The sequence below is a fragment of the Stegodyphus dumicola genome, chromosome 8, assembly GCF_044657685.1.
Source record: "Stegodyphus dumicola isolate Sdum_Otavi_A_Nest chromosome 8, ASM4465768v1".
NCBI lineage: Eukaryota > Metazoa > Arthropoda > Arachnida > Araneae > Eresidae > Stegodyphus > Stegodyphus dumicola.
This window is the reverse complement of record NC_140775.1, coordinates 53,974,741-53,993,642: the sequence shown is the minus strand read 5'-3', so window position 1 is coordinate 53,993,642 and position 18,902 is coordinate 53,974,741. Positions and strand designations below refer to the sequence as shown.

The window sequence follows — 18,902 nt, the reverse complement described above, 5'->3', positions numbered from 1 at the left end:
AGAGTTCTTGATTTTTCAGTGTAGAGCAGTGATTTTCAACCTTTTCGAAGCTGCTGCCCCCTAAGGAAAGAAAATTTTTCAACATCCCCCTTGCGAAAATCCTGTAATTTAAGTATGGGAAAGGAGGTTCCTGAATTATAAAAGGCACAAAATCTAAGTATCTTTTTCAGTTGACTTACACACCAAACTTGTTTAACTCGATAGATTTACCTGGAAGGTAATTACATTTCTTTTGTTAAAAACTGAAATGACTAATGCCAGAAAAAATTGCTTAAGCGATGTTTTATGTTTAAAAATTATTTATTTCTAATTAAACAATTAAAAAAGAACAGCAAACAAAGTACACTAAAAGAGTAATATCTGTGAAACAATCAAGTATGGTCATGTCTGTGTTTAATGGTTCAGAGCCAGTTTCTAAATGTTTGGTTCAATATTTTTTGTGTGATGAAGGTGCAAGTTCCCTCTTTCCACGATCTGGAGTCGACTTCTCTTTCTTGTATCATCTCTTCGCCCATGGTATGAGATTACTTTGATTAAAGAATTAATTTTGATGTATTAGAGGCTGTCAAACCATCGTCACATTTTTTTATGAGGTTGCTTGTAACCCTGAGACAGATGGTGCCTTCAGAAACTTGTCTCTGATCTTTGGAAAAAATGATACATCTTTATTGTGTTTGTCAGGGTGAATTTTTTTTTTTTTTTGCAGATTTGTCTCACCATTCTTAGAATTGCATAAGGGGAGCCGTAGCATAACTTTGTTTTATTGCTGGTACAAATGGTGTAAATTGGCTAATCGATTTAATAAATTTGAGGGGATTTTTAAAATTAAGTTTGAATGCTAAAACATTCTCGCTGTCCAAAACAAGTTCATCGCCCCTCAGCATCCTTTCATTGCCTCCTGGGGGGCAATACCACCCCCATTGAGAGGAAATGGTGTTAAGTATAGATAATAAAGTATTGCTGAATTTCGCTTAATTTTACTTTCAATTTTTCTGATGCTTTGCACAATGTTGGCTTTGATGTTGGTATGATGGTAACACCATCTGTCAGTAAAACTTGGTAGCATCATGCTTCCATCATTAACCCATTAGCCACTGGTGTTGCGTTGATGCAATGGTCAAAATAAATGTGTATATAAATATAACAACCTAAGATATTTTATACCAGCAGATGATTTTGTGTAGGGAATATTATGAAGATTATTTCTGTAAAAAAATATTTGCCTTCAACAATCATTTTGTTTATAATAATTAATATCATACTTTAAGCAAAATTTTCGACCGATTATTTTTGCTGAAAATATTTAAGGAAAGAATCGCCGTCTTTATGAGTGCTCTATTTTTAGTCAAGGTCACTGTTTATCAGAACATTACATCAGTCAGATGTTTATATTTGTGTTGGGAAGCAAGGAAAAACAGGTGTTGCGCTGACGCAACGTCAAGGAAACGGGTAGTCAATCTCCTTTTCCACTCATTTCTTTCGAAGTTCTGGTTGTTCAAAAATGCCTGGAACAAGGTATCTTACATTAGAAGAAGCCCTTCAAAGATTTTTTGATGAAGAAACAGATGATGATAATGTTAATAATGACCAGAATGAAACTGATATTGTTGTTGTTTCCCCAGAAATTGCAGAAACTAGTGACAAAGAAGAAAGGAATGGCAATGTTTTAAATAATGATAATGATGTTTCACCAAATACTGCTGGGAAAGTTGAAATTCACGTAAGAAGTTAAGTTTCAGCCTTCTAAAAGCAGTTATAGTCATACTAAAAAGTTTAAAAAGCAGAAGATTGAAATCTTGAAGTGTATAAAAAAGAAACTGTTAGTTATGTCTCAGGAAGAACATGAAGAAAGAGATACTAGAAGAGAAATTATAAAAGACAAAATACAAGGTAAAACTAGTGCACAGATTTTTGATTTTCGTTTTGGTTTAGACATTTACTCTCTTCTTGTTGAACAGATAAATATATACGCTCAGAAGGGAAAAAAACAGAATTTATTGCATCTGAAGCCTATATGTGAAGATTTATTGGAATATTATTGCTTATAGGATATAAGCATAATAATAAGGAATAAGGAGGATAATTCTTTACCTCAAGAAAAAATGTATTGGTCTTTTGATAAGGACATTTCTTTTCCTGTTGTACGAGAATTGATATAACGTTTGCAGTACAGGAATATGAAGCAGAATTTGCCTTTGGCAATAGTCAAGTTGACAATACTGATAAATTTAATGAGGTGAGACCATATCTAAACTTATTAAATATCACCACTTTTTACTACTGGAAATATAAAGTCTCTTTTAGATTTCAGACGCGAGAATGCATTATTCCTTTTGCATACTCCTGTTGAGAGTGTAGAATTAGCCATAAATAGATCAGCAACAGGAAGACCTAGTAAATTCAAAACCATTGCATGGAGATGGTAGACATTTTATCGTAAAGTCCGTTGATAACAAAAGACTTTGTTGTAAAGAGTACCATAGCCAGACTGTTTACAGATGCAAAGTATGTAATGTGTCTTTACATCATGATTGTAATCAAGCTTTTCATGCTTGAATCTTTCAATTGAAATAATCTGTATTTGTAAACAAAATATAATGTATATTTTAATATTAAATTAATTACACGTAAAGTGATTTGTAGATTTATAAAACATTATACAGCTAAAAAGTAATCCTGCGCTCCACTCAAAAGAAACATCACACGAGTACAATCCTACTCACTAAACATCCGTAGTCTATTCCGCTGACGTTGCGCGAATGCAACACTCGTGTTTTCCACAGGTAAGAGCATTTTTAAAATTTTCAATGTAAATTTATGTTATAAATGCTTAATTTGATATTTGTATTATTTTCATGAGAAAAGAAACATTCCTTGTAGTTTTGGTGGTTAATGGGTTAAGAGCCACAGACAGTTTGAATTTTTTAGTTCATGGATACTTATTATATTGACTGGAGCTAGAGCATACCTTAGGATTAGATGCTATATGTGTGTTTTTTCTATGAGCGAGCAGGGCATAGCCATTTCCTAATATGCAACAGGAACGTAAATCTGAACTGCTGTGGTTTGAGTTTTAATGACTTGAAGAATGTGTTTTTCTAAATTAAGTTCTTGTTTTTTCTTTTATTCTTACATGCATTTTTGCCCAGTTATTTTCACACTTACTTCTACTTGCATATTTTGTTATGTTTACCAGTTTTCAGCTGTGTCATCATGTGTTTGGCATTTCAAAATCGGTGTTATGGATTTGTGATTGTCGTGCATATTTTGTCAAGGCATATTATCTACGGAAATGACTGTTTACCTGTTCATCGTAACATTTACTTCTGAGTGATAGATTCGGAAAGCTATTGTTAGCTAGAGGTAGGCTGTCCAATCAAGTATTTCGGTGATGAACCACTTTTTACTGATAGAATGTGTTTATGAAAATCTGATAGTGTAGTGGTGCAACTGTCATCAGAATAGGATACATAGATCATACATATCATGTTCATTATTGCTACTGGCATGCTTCCCTATGTTGTTAATAGAGCAGCAGGACCAGTTTGTGATGAAGGCTGAAGATGGCATAACTCTGCCGTTTGATATGAAACCTTGGCTCTTTCAGTTCATAGGACTTACAGAATGAAAATCAATTTATAGGCATATATATATACTGTAGCAACTGGACACAAAAGCATACACCAGATTTGGATACTAAATGTGGCATGTATTTTGTGTGAGCTGTACTATTAAAATTCTATGTTAAATGTTATGGTACTTCCTTATTAAAGTAGCCATTGTAAGTAGTTTCCACAATTTTAGTGTACAATTTGTTTGATTCTCAGCCTCGATCACCAAATCACCTCGATCACTTATCGTGTGGTTACTATAATAAGAAAGTGCCAGTATTATATGTATTATATCCTTATTGTAATTTGCACTTTTTCCCCCCCCCCATCTTTTCTTAGCAAGGACTTCTAGTGTTCAGACTTTTGATTCTCTTGATTTCACTCGGTATTCTGATGATGGTGAACGACAGGTAGATGAGAGAGTTGCAGGTCAGTTATACTGCTTATAAAGTTTAAAATGTATATCTAAAGTATTCAGATTTTTACTGATGATCTTTTATGAAAATATAATTAATTTTAAATACTGGATTTTTCTTTTCTTTATTACATTAAATAGCCTTTTCTATTCATTAACTATAACCTGTACATAGCTTAGTGTAACTAAATTGGACTTGGATGGTTTCTATTATTAATTAAACAAATGAAAAACAAAAGCAACTATTTGTTGTATATCTGTCACATATATTCAACATGGTGCCCTTTTTATTTTGAGTTAGAAAAGGGAGGAAGTATTTTCCTTCTTAAAAGTAATATTATATCTAATTTTTTCTTCTTATTATGATTTGTAAGTATATTTTATTTACAAGTTTGTCTAAAATTTATTTGTAGTACTTATTTATATCCATTACATCATATTTGAGAATCGAATAAATGTAACTAGAAAAAATAAAATTTTGTGTTAAAATATATTTATAAAAAATGTAGGCAGATATTACTAACAGTTACAAAAAAATGTGAAGAAAACTGAGGAACTACTTCTGTTTTTCATTTACTCGACTAAATGAATCTTCATGTACTCTGTATGTTAAACTGCCATGAAATTATTTTCGAGTTAGACTGCCATCGCAAATTCATTTTAAGCAACCTCCAGTTCCATTGCGTATGAAAATGATATGGAGAAGCAGGATGTTGATCTTAAATTTTAATTGCAAACTTAGCAGGGTTTACCATATATTTCAGTAAGCCTTTGGTGTGTAATTGTTTCCAGTTAAATATATTTTTTTAATTGAAACATATTTTTTCTATTATTTTATGATTTCCTTTACATTTTTTAACTTTCTCTGATTGTTCTGTTTTTATTCAGATTATCAATGTCTCGTGCATTCATTATATTATATTAAAAATTTATTTGATTATTTAATCCGTATCAAATTGTATATTTATTTAAGTGTATTTTTTAATTAAAAATATTTTTTTCAATATTGTTACGATTTTGTTTAACTTTTCAGAATTTTTTTTAAATGCAGTTAAATTTTTATATTAATTTTTTGTTATTAGATTAATATGATTTTTATGTTTTGGTTAAGATTTACAGTACCCCTTGGAGAATTGTCTCTTTTTTTATGCCAAGATTGGCACCAATTTCAAGATGGTGTCTATCCTTCTGCCCGCTGCACAAAACCAAAACAAGAAGTCAAAGAGATACACAAACTCAGTGTCCATGTACATATTGACCTATTAAAAAAAAAAAAAAAATGGAGAATTGCACAAATTAGGCATTGTGCACTGCCTTAACTTTGTCCATGTACACTGTGCAAAGAAAAAAGGGGGGGACGGTTCTATATCTCCCATTCTACTGGACCAATTGAAAAATTTGTTTTTCATGTCTCAAAAGCACAACTTAGATTTATATATAGCTTTATATTTATTAGATTTATGTATATATATTAGATTTATATATAGCATTGTTCTAACATAGGTCTTTTGATACAAAATGGGACTTTTCCTGAAGTAACATACCAATGTTTTTCCATATTTCGATTCCATGATTCAAATTATGCCTAAATATTAAAGTTTGTAAAATTTGGTGTGAAATTTATGGAGAAATTCACAAATTTATCTTAGTGTATTTTTTTCATTTTGCACCAAGAATAATTCACTTGCCAAACTTTGTAGTATATTGCAAACCATTTTCCTTTCCCTTCCATTGTGCAGGAACGGTGAAAAAGGCAGATGGAGGATCATCAAGTTGATCTTTACTAAAAATCTGCCCAAAGAACTTTGCTTCTGACATCTCCTCAGGATGTTTCAGAAACGTGACATTGTTTATTCATTCCAGATAATGCTGCTACAGCTATTTGTAATAAGCAATGAACTGGAAGTTGATCTGTCAGCACTATCCTTATCTTCAGGGCAGATGTTTTTATTTTATTCGGCTTATAATTCCTTACTAAATGTAGTATTTCATCTTGATGTACTCAGTCTTTGATATGATTTAAATCAAATTCCTCGTCATTATAAATACTACGAATGCACATCAGATAGTTTTCTGGTTGCAGTTTTCTAATTTCGACTATGCGTAACATATGCTTTATGCATGCGCGCGTTGAAAGAAATGTTTAATAAAGTAAACAAATATTTAGCTTTTTTTTTTTTTTTTTTTTTTTTTTTGTAAATTTTGATACCCTTTAGATCATATTGCTCTTTATTTCATACATTACAGTTTCATATTTTTAATTGTATAATTTCTGCATGCCATCTTACCAGATTTAACTGATGCTCTATAATTCGAAATCGCCGAAGTCCCGATGAGTCCTTGATTAAAGACTCGCGGAAGTCCCAACGAGACCTTGATTAAAGATTGTATAAGCTTCATAATAATGGCTGCAAACAATCCTGAGATTGTACCTGTGCTAACTGTGCAATTCCTGGGCAATAAAGGATCCAAGTAGCAATCAAATTACCATCAAAGTTATTTCTAGTGTTCATATACAGAAAATTGAATGAGTGGGCATTTTTTGCTATGCCTGCCTGATAAAATAACTTGCATGCACACTTCTATTTGCATATATATCTTTATGAATGTTTGTAATTTTTATTTTTGAAAGTGTATGTATTTATGAGCAACATGTTTTCCATATAAAGTATAAGAAAAGTTTGTAAAAAATTTCATTGAATATCTTGGAAATTTTTAATCCTTACAATTGCTCCACATCTATAAATTATATATAGAAGTACTGGTATTTAGAAAACAGGCTAAATGTTTACTTAAATAATATTATTCTCATGTTTTTATCAGATGCAATGAATAATATAGATTATATTGATCAATATTGGATTCTGTGCTATAAGGTATTTTCTCCCTCCTTTCTGCATGCTTTCATGGTGTAACGGTAGCGCACTTGACACGCATTTCAAGAGGTCCAGGTTCGAGTCTCGCCAAGGGTATTGCTCAATTTTCATGTGCACTGCTTAAAAAAACTTAATGACTGTACAGTGGCACCCAAACTAAAAAGTGGTGGATGATAATGCTTCACCGCCATGATTTGGCGATTGGGTCCGCTAATCCGTAGTCCCCCTTTAAAAGGGGTGGTATATAAGCTATTTTCTCCCTCCTTCCTGCATGCCTTCATGTTGTAATGGTTAGCACACTCGGCCTTTATTTGAAAGGTCCATGTTCGAGTCATGGTGAGAACATTGCTAATTTTTCATGTCTTCTGCATCAAAAAATCCTAATGATTCTACAGTGTGAGGCCCTAGTCTTATTTTTGTAAGCTGACCCTTGTGAATGTGTGTTGAACTATGTAACCCGAAAGACACCTTTTGTTTAAACTCATAAAACTCGCTATATTCTATTACACTTACCGATTTTTTTTTCTTTGCAGTTTTAGAATTTGAATTAAGAAAAGCCAAAGAAACAATTAAGGCATTAAGAACAAATCTTACAGTTGCTACAGGTAAGGGTATATAACTTTTCCCTTTAAATCTCATACACTGCATATTGCATTTCTTTGAACAATAATTAAAAATGATTGTAAAATTTTCTTGGAAAATTCCTGCAGCGAAAAAGATGAGAAAAGTACCGTACTCATTTTTCTTGGGGCGATGTAGAAAAATAAGTGGGTTGCCTGATTTTAATTGCTCCATCATTGTATTTGGTACAGAAAAGATTGTGGCAGACTGAGATTGACCAATTAAGTTCACGTGAGGCATGGTTGCATCAGAAAATGGCTTTTACATAATAACAAGGATCGGAAGTTAAATAGAAAAGATTTTATCAAAAAAAGAGATTTTTTTTGGGGAGGGGAGGTGATTAACTTTGGACTTGCTTTGAATCAGATAAAAAGTTAAGCGAAAATGCAGGAAAAGAGAGAGAATGTGGGTGATAACTACTAGAAAGGGTGCTATCTTTTGAGATGGAATGATAAAGTTTTGTGCCTTGTGCTGATGAAATGCTTCAGTTTTATAGATGTTTAAGAAATGAGTGAGCGATAAAAGTTCCTATCCTATGAGGTGTATGTAAATTTAATTTGTAATTTTTTTAATACATTGTTATAATCCTAAACTTTGCATTGTCTTTATTACAGTATTGTATTCTTTTAAATTTCTAAATGATTTTTAACATTAATTTCCTTATTTCAACTTGGAAATATTTTTTAAGGATTCTTTTTCATTCTTCTTTAGAATCTGATCCTAATACTCCAACATGTGCTACAGCAAAGTCTATTGTTCAAGATGCTGTAAAACCTCATGAAAAAAGAGCTTTAAACTTTCTTGTCAATGAATACCTGCTAAATAATTCATATAAATTAACATCAATCACTTTTTCTGATGAAAATGATGATCAGGTATTTTATATTTACTTCTATAAAATTTTATTTATCTATTAAATGAAAGATTGTATCGTTATATAAAATTAGCATTTATTAAATTCTTAACTGGATTGATTATTATTTTATTAAAATAAAATTTTAATGAATTCGTGTAGTAAAAGGAGGTACATGTAAATATATAATTATGAGTGGTTTTTAATGCCTTTGGCTCTTGTTTTCTTTAAGAGTTTTTGGTACCATTCCGTTTCGAGGACCATAAAAAAATTTCAGCAAAAATGTATGTGTAAAAGCGGCAAATCTAGAAAATGCACCCATTTAACAGTGTGCCAAATCTAGCATACACGCTGATTTCAAATTATGTAAGTTTGATAGTTCTATATTTCTTAAGACGCCATTGAAATATTAATTTAATTTTTAAATCATTTTTTGATAACGCTGTGGATTTAACAATTTGGGAATTGCTCAGTGACGAAAAGTCTGCAACAGAATTTTTTCAAAGAAAAATAAATTACATCATCATTATAGAAAATTATGTTTGAACAACCAACGAGATGAAATAATGCTCTGGCAATGATTCGGTAGCCACTCGGTTATGTTTAGCCTTTTTTTATATAAATTATAATAATGATCTGAAATAGTTATTTACTCTTATGTTTCCATTCAGTTATGTTTATCCTTTTTTTATATAAATTAAAATAATGAAAAAGTATTATATGAAGTTAAACTTTTATCTAAATTAAAGCAATAATCTTAGATAGTTATTTACTATTATACTTCCTTTCTTGCGTTGGGGTTGCCGCAATTATTTTTGGCTTCACTGGCATCAACAATAGTTTGGCGATTTTTTACGGTCCTCAAAACGGAATAGTACCGAGTTTTTTCATATCATATTTAAAATGTGTTTTATCTGTATAATTTCACTACTAATAAGTAGTTTTGGTACTTTTCCGTTTCGCCAATGCAAATCTCGCCAAGCAGACTTTGTCGGCAACAACATACAGTATGCACATTATGGTGATTTCCGGTTATGTTTTACCACCAATCCTCGAATTCCATATCACAGATTATGTTCTTACTGCATTAATATAAATATTAACAAGACATAGTGCACAATAAAAATTAAGCTTTATTTAGGAACATCGCGCATACTCCCTGACAGCCTGCCTGTTTCGCTCTGCTCGCTACTCGTAAGAAACTTCTCCTCTAGGGTTGCCACACTTATCGGAGGGCGCAAGGCGCGTTCCTTATCGCCATCACCACAGAGTTTCCCCCCAGTTTCTTTAATGGCTATTCAAAGGAATGACATAGGTTATGAAATTATCTCAGAGGATCCGTACTGTCGGGTATTTTTTACATGATTACAAAATAAGAATATAAAATTAGAAAAGATCAAAATGCAATTCAATATACAACAAGGTATTGACACATATAATAAACATGAAATAACAAGAAATATGTTAAGATATGAATTTAAAAAAAAAATGTTTTAAATTGTTACGTAAGAAGCAAGTTTCTTAGGGAAGTGAACATGTCTTCCCGATCTGGTGACAGTTTGTGTCTTAGAGAGTTCGTTTGCAGATTTATTCTGCTGAACTGTCTTTAAGTCTTTATTTGTTTTCAGTTCAGGCAAATTAGAGTCCGAAAGCAAATAGGCTGGTTTCACACGGTCTATAGACACAGTAGATTTCAGACCGTTAATATCAATTGTGAAAATTTTGTCCGTTCTAGAAAGGACTTTATGCGGACCTGTATATGGTTGGCACAGAGGTGGCTTTACTCGATCGACACATAAGTATACATGCGTACACGACTTTAAGGTAGCACTTACGTAACACTTTTCTTGGCAATGTGCAGATGTTGCTATTGGATTGGATTGTTGCATTCTATGCCGAAGATTCGTGATAAATTGAGTGTCATACGGAGATATCTTAGATGACGTTATCATATCACTAGGCAGCTTGAGAGTTGTGCCGTACACCAGTTCAGCACAAGATGACTGTAGATCTTCCTTTACGACTGTCCGAATACCAAGCATAACAACTGGTAGTGTTTCAGTCCAGTTTTTGGTCTCGTGAGCCTTGAGAGAAGATTTTAAATGTCGATGAAATTGTTCAACAATGCCGTTGGACATTGGATGATAAGCTGTTGTTGTGATTCTGTTCGTACCCAAAATGCGCGTAAATTCTGCAAAAAGTGCGGATCTCATTTGAGAACCTTGGTCTGTTGTTATGATCGATGGGCAGCCAAAACGAGATATCCAACAGTTGAAGATGGCTCTGCAAATGGTTTCCGTTTTCATATCCGGGATGGGAATGGCTTCAGGCCATCTGGAGAATCTATCTATTAGAGTCAAAAGGTACACGTTGCCTTCTGATGGAGGTAACGGTCCGACGATATCCATATGGATTTCTGAAAAACGTGCATCAGGAAGAGAGAATGTGCCCAGTGGTGCTTTAGTATGCCTAGTAATTTTCGATTTTTGGCAAGATTCACAGGATTTCACCCAATTTTTGATATGACGTTTCATGTCGGGCCATACATAACGAGAACAAATAAGCTTCGTAATAGCTGCAGTTCCTGGATGTGACAGATTGTGCAGATGATTAAAGATGAGTCTGCGAAAGGAATTTGGAACAAATGGACGAGGAATGTCCGTTGATATGTCACAAAGAATATTACCATCAGAATATTGGCACGGTTTAAATTCCAGTTTCAAAGATGATGTGTTGTTTTTGAGAAGGTCTTGTACCTCCGGATCATGCTGTTGAGCTTCTGAAAAATTTTTTAAATCCAAAAATGGAGATTTTGTTATGGAATCAATTTTGATTCCTGAAAGAGCGTCAGCAACGACGTTTTTTGAACCTTGCACATGCCTAATATCAGTAGAGTACTGAGAAATAAAATCTAAATGTCGCAATTGTCGAGGTGAACATTTATGAGAGTTCTGTTTAAAAGCGTATATTAACGGTTTTTGATCCGTATAAATTATAAAATTTCTGCCAACATGTGTCGGAATTTCTTAATTGCAGAATAAATAGAAAATAATTCCCTATCGTACGCGGACCATTTCTGTTGACTTTTATTGAGTTTCATAGAGAAAAATGCTATAGGTTCCCATGTTTGTTGAGACAATTGCATAAGTGTGCCGCCTATTGCGACGTCTGAGGCATCTACCCAGATGCTTAGCTGGGCTCCGGGAATAGGGTGTCTCAAAAGGGTAGCCTGAGCAATGGCATTTTTGGCAGCAATAAAGGCTTGTTCAGCATTCTCGTTCCAATTTAATTGTGGGGATGAATTCTGAACACGCGAACGAGATTTCTTTTTATTCATATAGCCTTCTTACAATTTTATTAAAGGAGAAAGAATATGTGCTGCTTTAGGTATGAAACATCTGTAAAAGTTAAACATGCCTAAAAATCGGCGAAGCTGAGTGAGAGTGGTAGGTTGAGGAAAATCTAAAATACATTTGACTTTGTCAGGAAGAGGTTCAATTCCGTTTTCACTAAGGTGAAAACCTAAGAAATGAATAGACGTTTGACCAAAGGTGCATTTTGAAACATTTATGCAAAGTCCATATTCCTGAAGTTTGGAAAATAAAGCTTTCAAATGCCTGCAATGTTCCTCAGAATCTTTAGAGGCTATGAGCAAGTCATCGACAAAAGCGTAAACACCTTCTAAATCCCGCGTGACTTCATCTATAAAGCGTTGAAAAGTCGCGGATGCATTGCATAAGCCGAATTGCATACGGGTACTTTCGAATAAACCGAATGGTGTGCATATGGCGGTTTTGTGGATGTCGGCTGGGTTAATTGGTATTTGATGGTATGTCTTAATCAGGTCGACATGACTAAAAATTTTAGTACCATGCAGTGCAGCAGTAAAATCGGCTAAGCATGGAATAGGGTATTTGTCTTTTATTGTTTGAGCGTTCAATGCTCGGTAATCTCCTACAGGTCTCCATTCCAGACTTCCCTTTTTTGGAACCATGTGAAGTGGGAATGCATAATTGCTGCTCGAAGGTCTCAAATGCCCCAATTGCATCATAGTTTGAAATTCTTGTTTTGCTATTTTTAAGCGATTTGGAGCTAACCGACGAGGTTTTGCAACCACAGGTGGACCTTTAGTTATGATATAATGAACGGTGTTATGTTTAACAGGTTGGTTAGGATCTGGTAATCTAGTAATTGAAGGAAATTCTTTTAAAATTGTGTGATATGGTGTATCACTAAATACAGTTTTTACTGAATAACTGCTTGCATTTTTCACGCAACCGACGGTTTTAAAATGCATTTTTAAATCTTTGAGACATTTGTTGAGATCAGGGACCAATTCAAAGAAATGGAGAAAATCTGCTCCAAGAATAGGTGTACTAACATTTGCTATAAGAAAAGTCCATGTAAACTGTCGTCTTAATTTGAAATCCAAAGAAAGTGTTTTTTGACCATAAACATGAATAGTAGAAGAATTAGCAGTGAAAAGTGTTTGTTGGGACGAATTCCGTTTTTGAGAATTATTTGCTGGAAGTAAGGACACGTCAGAGCCGGTATCGACCAAGAATGAAAGGTTTGTTCTACGGTCACGAACGAACAGGCGACGTGAAACTTGAGGCAAAGAATAAGTCGCCTCTTTTCTTTGCTGGTTTCGTTTCCCTGCCATGAACAAGGTTTTGTACATTTGTCATCTCTATACTTTTTCCCAAAACGTCTATGATACCAGCAAACAGAATAATCTCTCCTTTTGGAATTGCTCCTTTCCTTATTGCGATCTCCGCGATTTGGTGAGCGACCACGAGAAAGAGAAATGCGATCAATACGTTTGTTTAATTTTTCTATTTGTTTAAATAATTTATCCTCAAGAGACCGATCGACTGTGCGAGAAACGGCACAAGTCCCTGGGGTTGGATTTACTTCTAAAATTCTGTCGGCAATTTCTGCAGCTTTATCTACAGTTAAATTGGAAACCGCTGCCAAAATAGACTGAACAGTCGAAGGCAAACGTTGAAGGAATAATTCTAACATTAAGTTATCAGGAACATTTAAAGATTCTGCTCGACGTTTCATATTTCTAAGCAAATCGGAAGGTTTTCGAGAACCTAATTCTTCTCCAGATAATAATTGGCGAATTTCTTGCTGAGAAGATTCTCCTGAACGATTTATTAACTCAGTTTTGAGCTTTGTATATGGATCAATAGGATCTGGTTTCATAAGTAAATCCCGTACTATTGATGCAATATCTGGAGGAAGATGAGCAACTACATAATTATATTTAGTAATGGATTCTGTGATAGGTTTGGGGGTGGCAAGAGCAAAGGTACTTTCACACATAATAAACCATAAAGATGGGTTTGATCGGTTATAAACCGGAATTTGGACGGCATGAACATCAGACATTGTGCAAGGTTTTTAAGCCAAAATAAAAGCAAAAATTTAACTAAAGAAAATTAAATTAAATGATAAGTAGAAAATGTAATTATAAAATGATCTATAATTACTACTCATCTGTGATCCGGAGGATAAAAACCGATGTAATCCATTACTTCTGGTTTGGAGATCTTGAGTGATGGCTTGTAGTCAAAACCGAAAGTGCTTGAGAACCGTTCATACGATTTAAAACACAGTCCGGGTTACCATTATGGTGATTTCCGGTTATGTTTTACCACCAATCCTTGAATTCCATATCACAGATTATGTTCTTACATGTATAATATAATATGCATTAATATAAATATTAACAAGACATAGTGCACAATAAAAATTAAGCTTTATTTAGGAACATCGCGCATACTCCCCGACAGCCTGCCTGTTTCGCTCTGCTCGCTACTCGTAAGAAACTTCTCCTCTAGGGTTGCCACACTTATCGGAGGGCGCAAGGCGCGCTCCTTATCGCCATCACCACAACATAAAAAATGTTAACAAATATTAGTTCTAAGAATTTTTTATTTTGAAGGCATAAATATTTTAATATGGTTTATAAATTTGTAGAAAGACATTAATTTAAGAATTTACTATGCTATCATGGTTCAACATCCTGGTTCGCTGGTTCGTATCATGTTACCCCAAGTGATCTCATCTCACGTAAACTACATTACAAAAATATAATTCTCTCAATAATTATCTACATCAGTTTCAAGTTAATCTTAGTTTGTAATCTTAATTTGGAATACAAGTTTAAATGCAAGAATTATTTCAATTCGTACGAATAGCTTACTCAGAAATTACGTAAAACCATAGTGCTTTACTTCACTAGTGCATTCTCTTTAGAATTGATGAATTTAACCCTTGATTTTGCCTTTTCTATATTTTCACCTTCGGGTGAGTGGTGTGATTGCAACCTAATTGACTTAATTACCGCAAGTTGGTCTTAGAGCATAAAATTTAATTATCTTTGTAAATATTCTATTTAATTGTAGGCCAGTATTGAAAGAAACAATTAATTTGATAAGAAATGGCTGTGACTTTTTTGAAAACGAGGCGTAAAAAGTTACCCAGCGAAGATATTCCGTTTGGCGTCAGTTGTACCATTATTGGTGACTTTATCATTTGTGCCGGCAAAACGGAAAAGTACTGTAGTTTTATTTGCAGTATATGGGCTTTTTTGCTAATGGTAATAAATTACAATTAATTTATTTTCTCGTTTTGGTAATTATTATGTGTCTGAATATTTTAAAAAATTAATAAATATGTATTTCATTGCTTCCCAGTTCCAAAAACAGTTACTTATAAATTCAATGAACTATGTGTATACCATCATTATAAAGATATATTCTTGTTGTGTATTTATATCTATTTTTTTTTTAAAAAAAAAAGAAAGTCTGTTTCAAAAATTGTAATTAAAGGTGAAAATCTTGGTAAGTTGTGATTGTATTTTTAATGATACTGTTTTGTTTTCAAGACCGGGTCCAGAAATGTATGTATGCATGGTATGGATGGTTAAATGTGTTCATGTATGCATGAATATGTATCTGTGTTTGTACACACATATATATCCATATACATAAGTGCATACATACGTATACATCTGAACCCAGTCCTGATAACAGGAGTACCATTTTAATTTATTATGTTATATTATATATGTACATGAAAAAGAGAAAATTAATATGTATGAAAAACACTACTAATTCTTTTACTAACTGTGTTATAGAAGATTACTGGAATTCTGAAAATGAAAAACATTTAGTGTTATTTAAAATATGGTTAGAATAAATCCTGATTATCTAAATTTGTTATCAGGTATTTATCCTAGATATGTTTGTAAGTTTATATCCTAAATTTAAACAGCTAGGTTTCTATGCATCTAATACTATCTGGCTATGCAAATTAAAACTCAAATGTTTAAACTAATATTTGAAATTCAGTACCTGTATCAAAAGTCAGTAATATTTTTTAAGTAAAATAAATATTCAAATTTAAATCAACTTAAAAAAAAATTACAAAATTTAAGTTCGTAGGCTCAATATCACAATCGTCAGCAATTTAACCACTTACAGGATTGTTATCACTTTCAACTATATTGCATGAAATAAGTCTAGGTATATACCAGGATCTGATTGCACTGTGAAAAATACTGATTCTTTTAAATATGTAAATTTCGGTGAATTTCTTTCTTTTCTCTACATAAAGGATGACCAAGATATCTCAGAGAAATAATAAAAGCACAACTAATAAAATATCTGTAAATCCTCCCGAATCTAAAAGTGAAGAATACTGATCGTGTAATTGATATCTAAGAAAGCTATCCTACATTGCAGAGTAAAAATTACTGATCTATGCTTACATTATCTGTTGTAAAAAACATTCCTAAAAATGAAAATCAAAATGGCTCTCGCAGATACGACAACAACAACCAAAAAATCCTCTTTTCATTTAAAGATGAATAAAACATTTTTAGTGATGATAATATCTGTTCTGTTATAAAATTTATAAAATTGATCAGGAGCAAAGAGAAGCATTTAACAGTGTTATGCATATGTGTTATGGATATTAGATCTTTTAGAAATTCATCATTGTACTAAATTAATTTCTCAAAATAATTTATGGTATGTGTTTGAAATGACCACCAGCGGCTTCTATAGTATGTCCATGGTGCCAACTTGCACACCAAACTATGGATGTTAGTGTCTGTGGCACAATGGCAGCACTTGACGACAATTTTTCACACAGTTCATCGGTTTTTGTCAGTACACGTCATTCTTGACAGTCACAAGACCGAGTAGATATAGTGCGGCGCACCGTGGTGGAGCACCTCTGTGATCCACCCACTGTCTAAGTACAGTTTTATTGAGGCACAGCCTGACATCTCGAACACTAGCAACACGCAGCGAACTCCAGTAGATTCACTGTCCACATGAGCATGAGTATTTTCAGGAGCCCAGTACTATTAAATTTGAATTGTGCCTAGTCAGTCCCTACAAACTTCTCTGCAAATTTCTGATCCTAGCCAACCATGTGCTGAAACCATTCACATTACTCCATCCTTCAATCTGGGATTGTCCTCATTCATTGCATGTAGCAATCTTAGAATATATACTTTCCACTTCTCATTCTTCAGAATTTGTCTTACACTTGACTGGCTGACCCCGTTTTCGTATGCTGCCTGGTTCACTGATTTTGCAGTGATTTTGTAAAAAGTTGCAGCACTGGATGCAGGCAGTTATTCCACATTTGGTGATGTTGTTCCATTCTTTCTCTGCCACTGCCATTGTACCTGGTAAATGTTCATGTTCTTCTGCTACCATTTCAGTGTAGCCTTGCATTCAGCAAACAGTAAGCAAACCTAAGCCATTGTTGCTACTCGGTTGTTTTCTGCTGCACTGGCTAATATTACTGGCTCCTTGCACCACCTGCGTATGTGCAGCATAAACTGCCAGCTCTGCCTACCACACCAAATTTAATACCTTGCACTACACTACACATTAGATCAGCGAGTGAAAATTTTTGTGTTTAGATATTGTGTAACTACAAACAGTGAGTACATTTTTGGACCCCTCTGTATGTGGAATGATGCTTGTGTGTATTTTTTCGTTTTTATCAATGCATTCTTCTGAGCTGAGACATTGTATCTTTACAAAATTCACTTGAATGTGCATATTCTATGTTATTAAATGCATTAAGATGTTGAAATGAAATAACCTAGTATAAAAATTTTATAATGACCTTAAGAATCAAGTTGGTTTTCCCTATTTATAGGATTTTGAAGACTGGGATGATGTTGGCCTTAATATCCCTAAGCCACCAAATTTACTTCAACTGTATCGAAATTTTAGTAGATATATGTATTTGCATAATGATGTTTCTACCAAGATGGTTCAGACAGATCGTATAGCTTTAGAGAATGATGAGAGTAATTCTGACTTTCGTAATAATGAAAAATGCGTAAGTTGTAATTATTTTTTAACATTTCTTTTTATTTACCCTCCCCATTAATATTAACTAGTGATTGTCACAGTGAAATTTCATAGATCCTAGTGTTTTCTCTATTTGTGTGAAACAATTTTTTTAAGCCTATTTTAGTGCATAACCAATGTTTTCGTATGTACTGAACATTTTACCACATTGATAAGTAAGAAATAATTGGATAAAATCAGTTGATGTTTGATTCAGTTTACCTGTAGTTTATGTCAGCAGTCTGTGGCACAGAGTGAAATTGTGATATTTTAACTAGAGTGATTATGTTAAGGTTTGATATTTTTAATGGAAATCAATATTTTTTATGTTTTTGTTGATGTATTCATGGAGGTTTAATTCTTTCAAGTGATTTAATCCTTTCTGTAGCTGATTTTATGTAATTTAAATTTTAATAACTGATATGTTTAAATTGTTATTCTGTTGTAATAAATTATTGCTGAGCACTTTCATTTACATTTTAGAAACAAGAACAAAAAAACTTGTTAGACCAAATTACAAAACTAATCCATGAAAAGGATGAATTAGCAATGATTGCTGAAGAAAAAGAGAATCTTGCACTTGAAGTGAAAAGTTTAAAAAGGTAAATATTTTTAATTTACCTTTTAACAAGTTTTAATTACTTATTGTTTAGCCTGGTTAGTAGTAATCTATCTAATGGACTGACTGTGTTGGCCATTTTATGGCAGTTTAATATTAAAAAAAAATTAATGAAATATTTTGTGATTTAATATTTTCAAGATATTGCATAAAAATACTAAAAGACTTGTATTTTGGGGACTCCCTGATAAGCTTGACATATTTCTCAAAATGATTTTTTAATGTAAGCATGTACAAATTTATTCCATGATCAATAGTTTCAAATCTTTGACTATAGAAATGAAATTTTTAAACCCATATTACATATTTTTGATTAATTGGACTCATTTTTCATGTTGTAAGTATGTAGTAAAGGAGCTGTTTTCATTTTTATTATAAGTCATTTTTCATGTTTTAAGTATGTAGTAAAGGAGTTGTTTATGAATCTTCATAGGTTTTGAGCACTAGTGTGAGGGGGGGAGATTTCTTTGTAGGGAATCTAATATGTTTTCTCTTATCATACTATGCAAGAGCAT

The 18,902-nt window shown here is 33.0% G+C and overlaps 1 protein-coding gene across 3 annotated transcripts in view; it reads left to right on the top strand.

Annotated features, from left to right (window-relative positions):
- The window catches only part of LOC118191816 (RAB11-binding protein RELCH homolog), a 104,881-nt gene that overhangs the window by 1,733 nt on the left and 84,246 nt on the right, over positions 1 to 18,902 (top strand). For 2 of the 3 annotated variants that reach the window (XM_035362669.2, XM_035362677.2), the window contains exons 2-6: positions 3,951 to 4,040; positions 7,436 to 7,507; positions 8,235 to 8,398; positions 17,572 to 17,757; positions 18,252 to 18,370. In XM_035362669.2, the coding sequence (XP_035218560.1) occupies positions 3,951 to 4,040; positions 7,436 to 7,507; positions 8,235 to 8,398; positions 17,572 to 17,757; positions 18,252 to 18,370 (631 nt within the window). The remainder of the gene's footprint in view (positions 1 to 3,950; positions 4,041 to 7,435; positions 7,508 to 8,234; positions 8,399 to 17,571; positions 17,758 to 18,251; positions 18,371 to 18,902) is intronic. The other variant, XM_085821866.1, reaches the window with a different exon arrangement.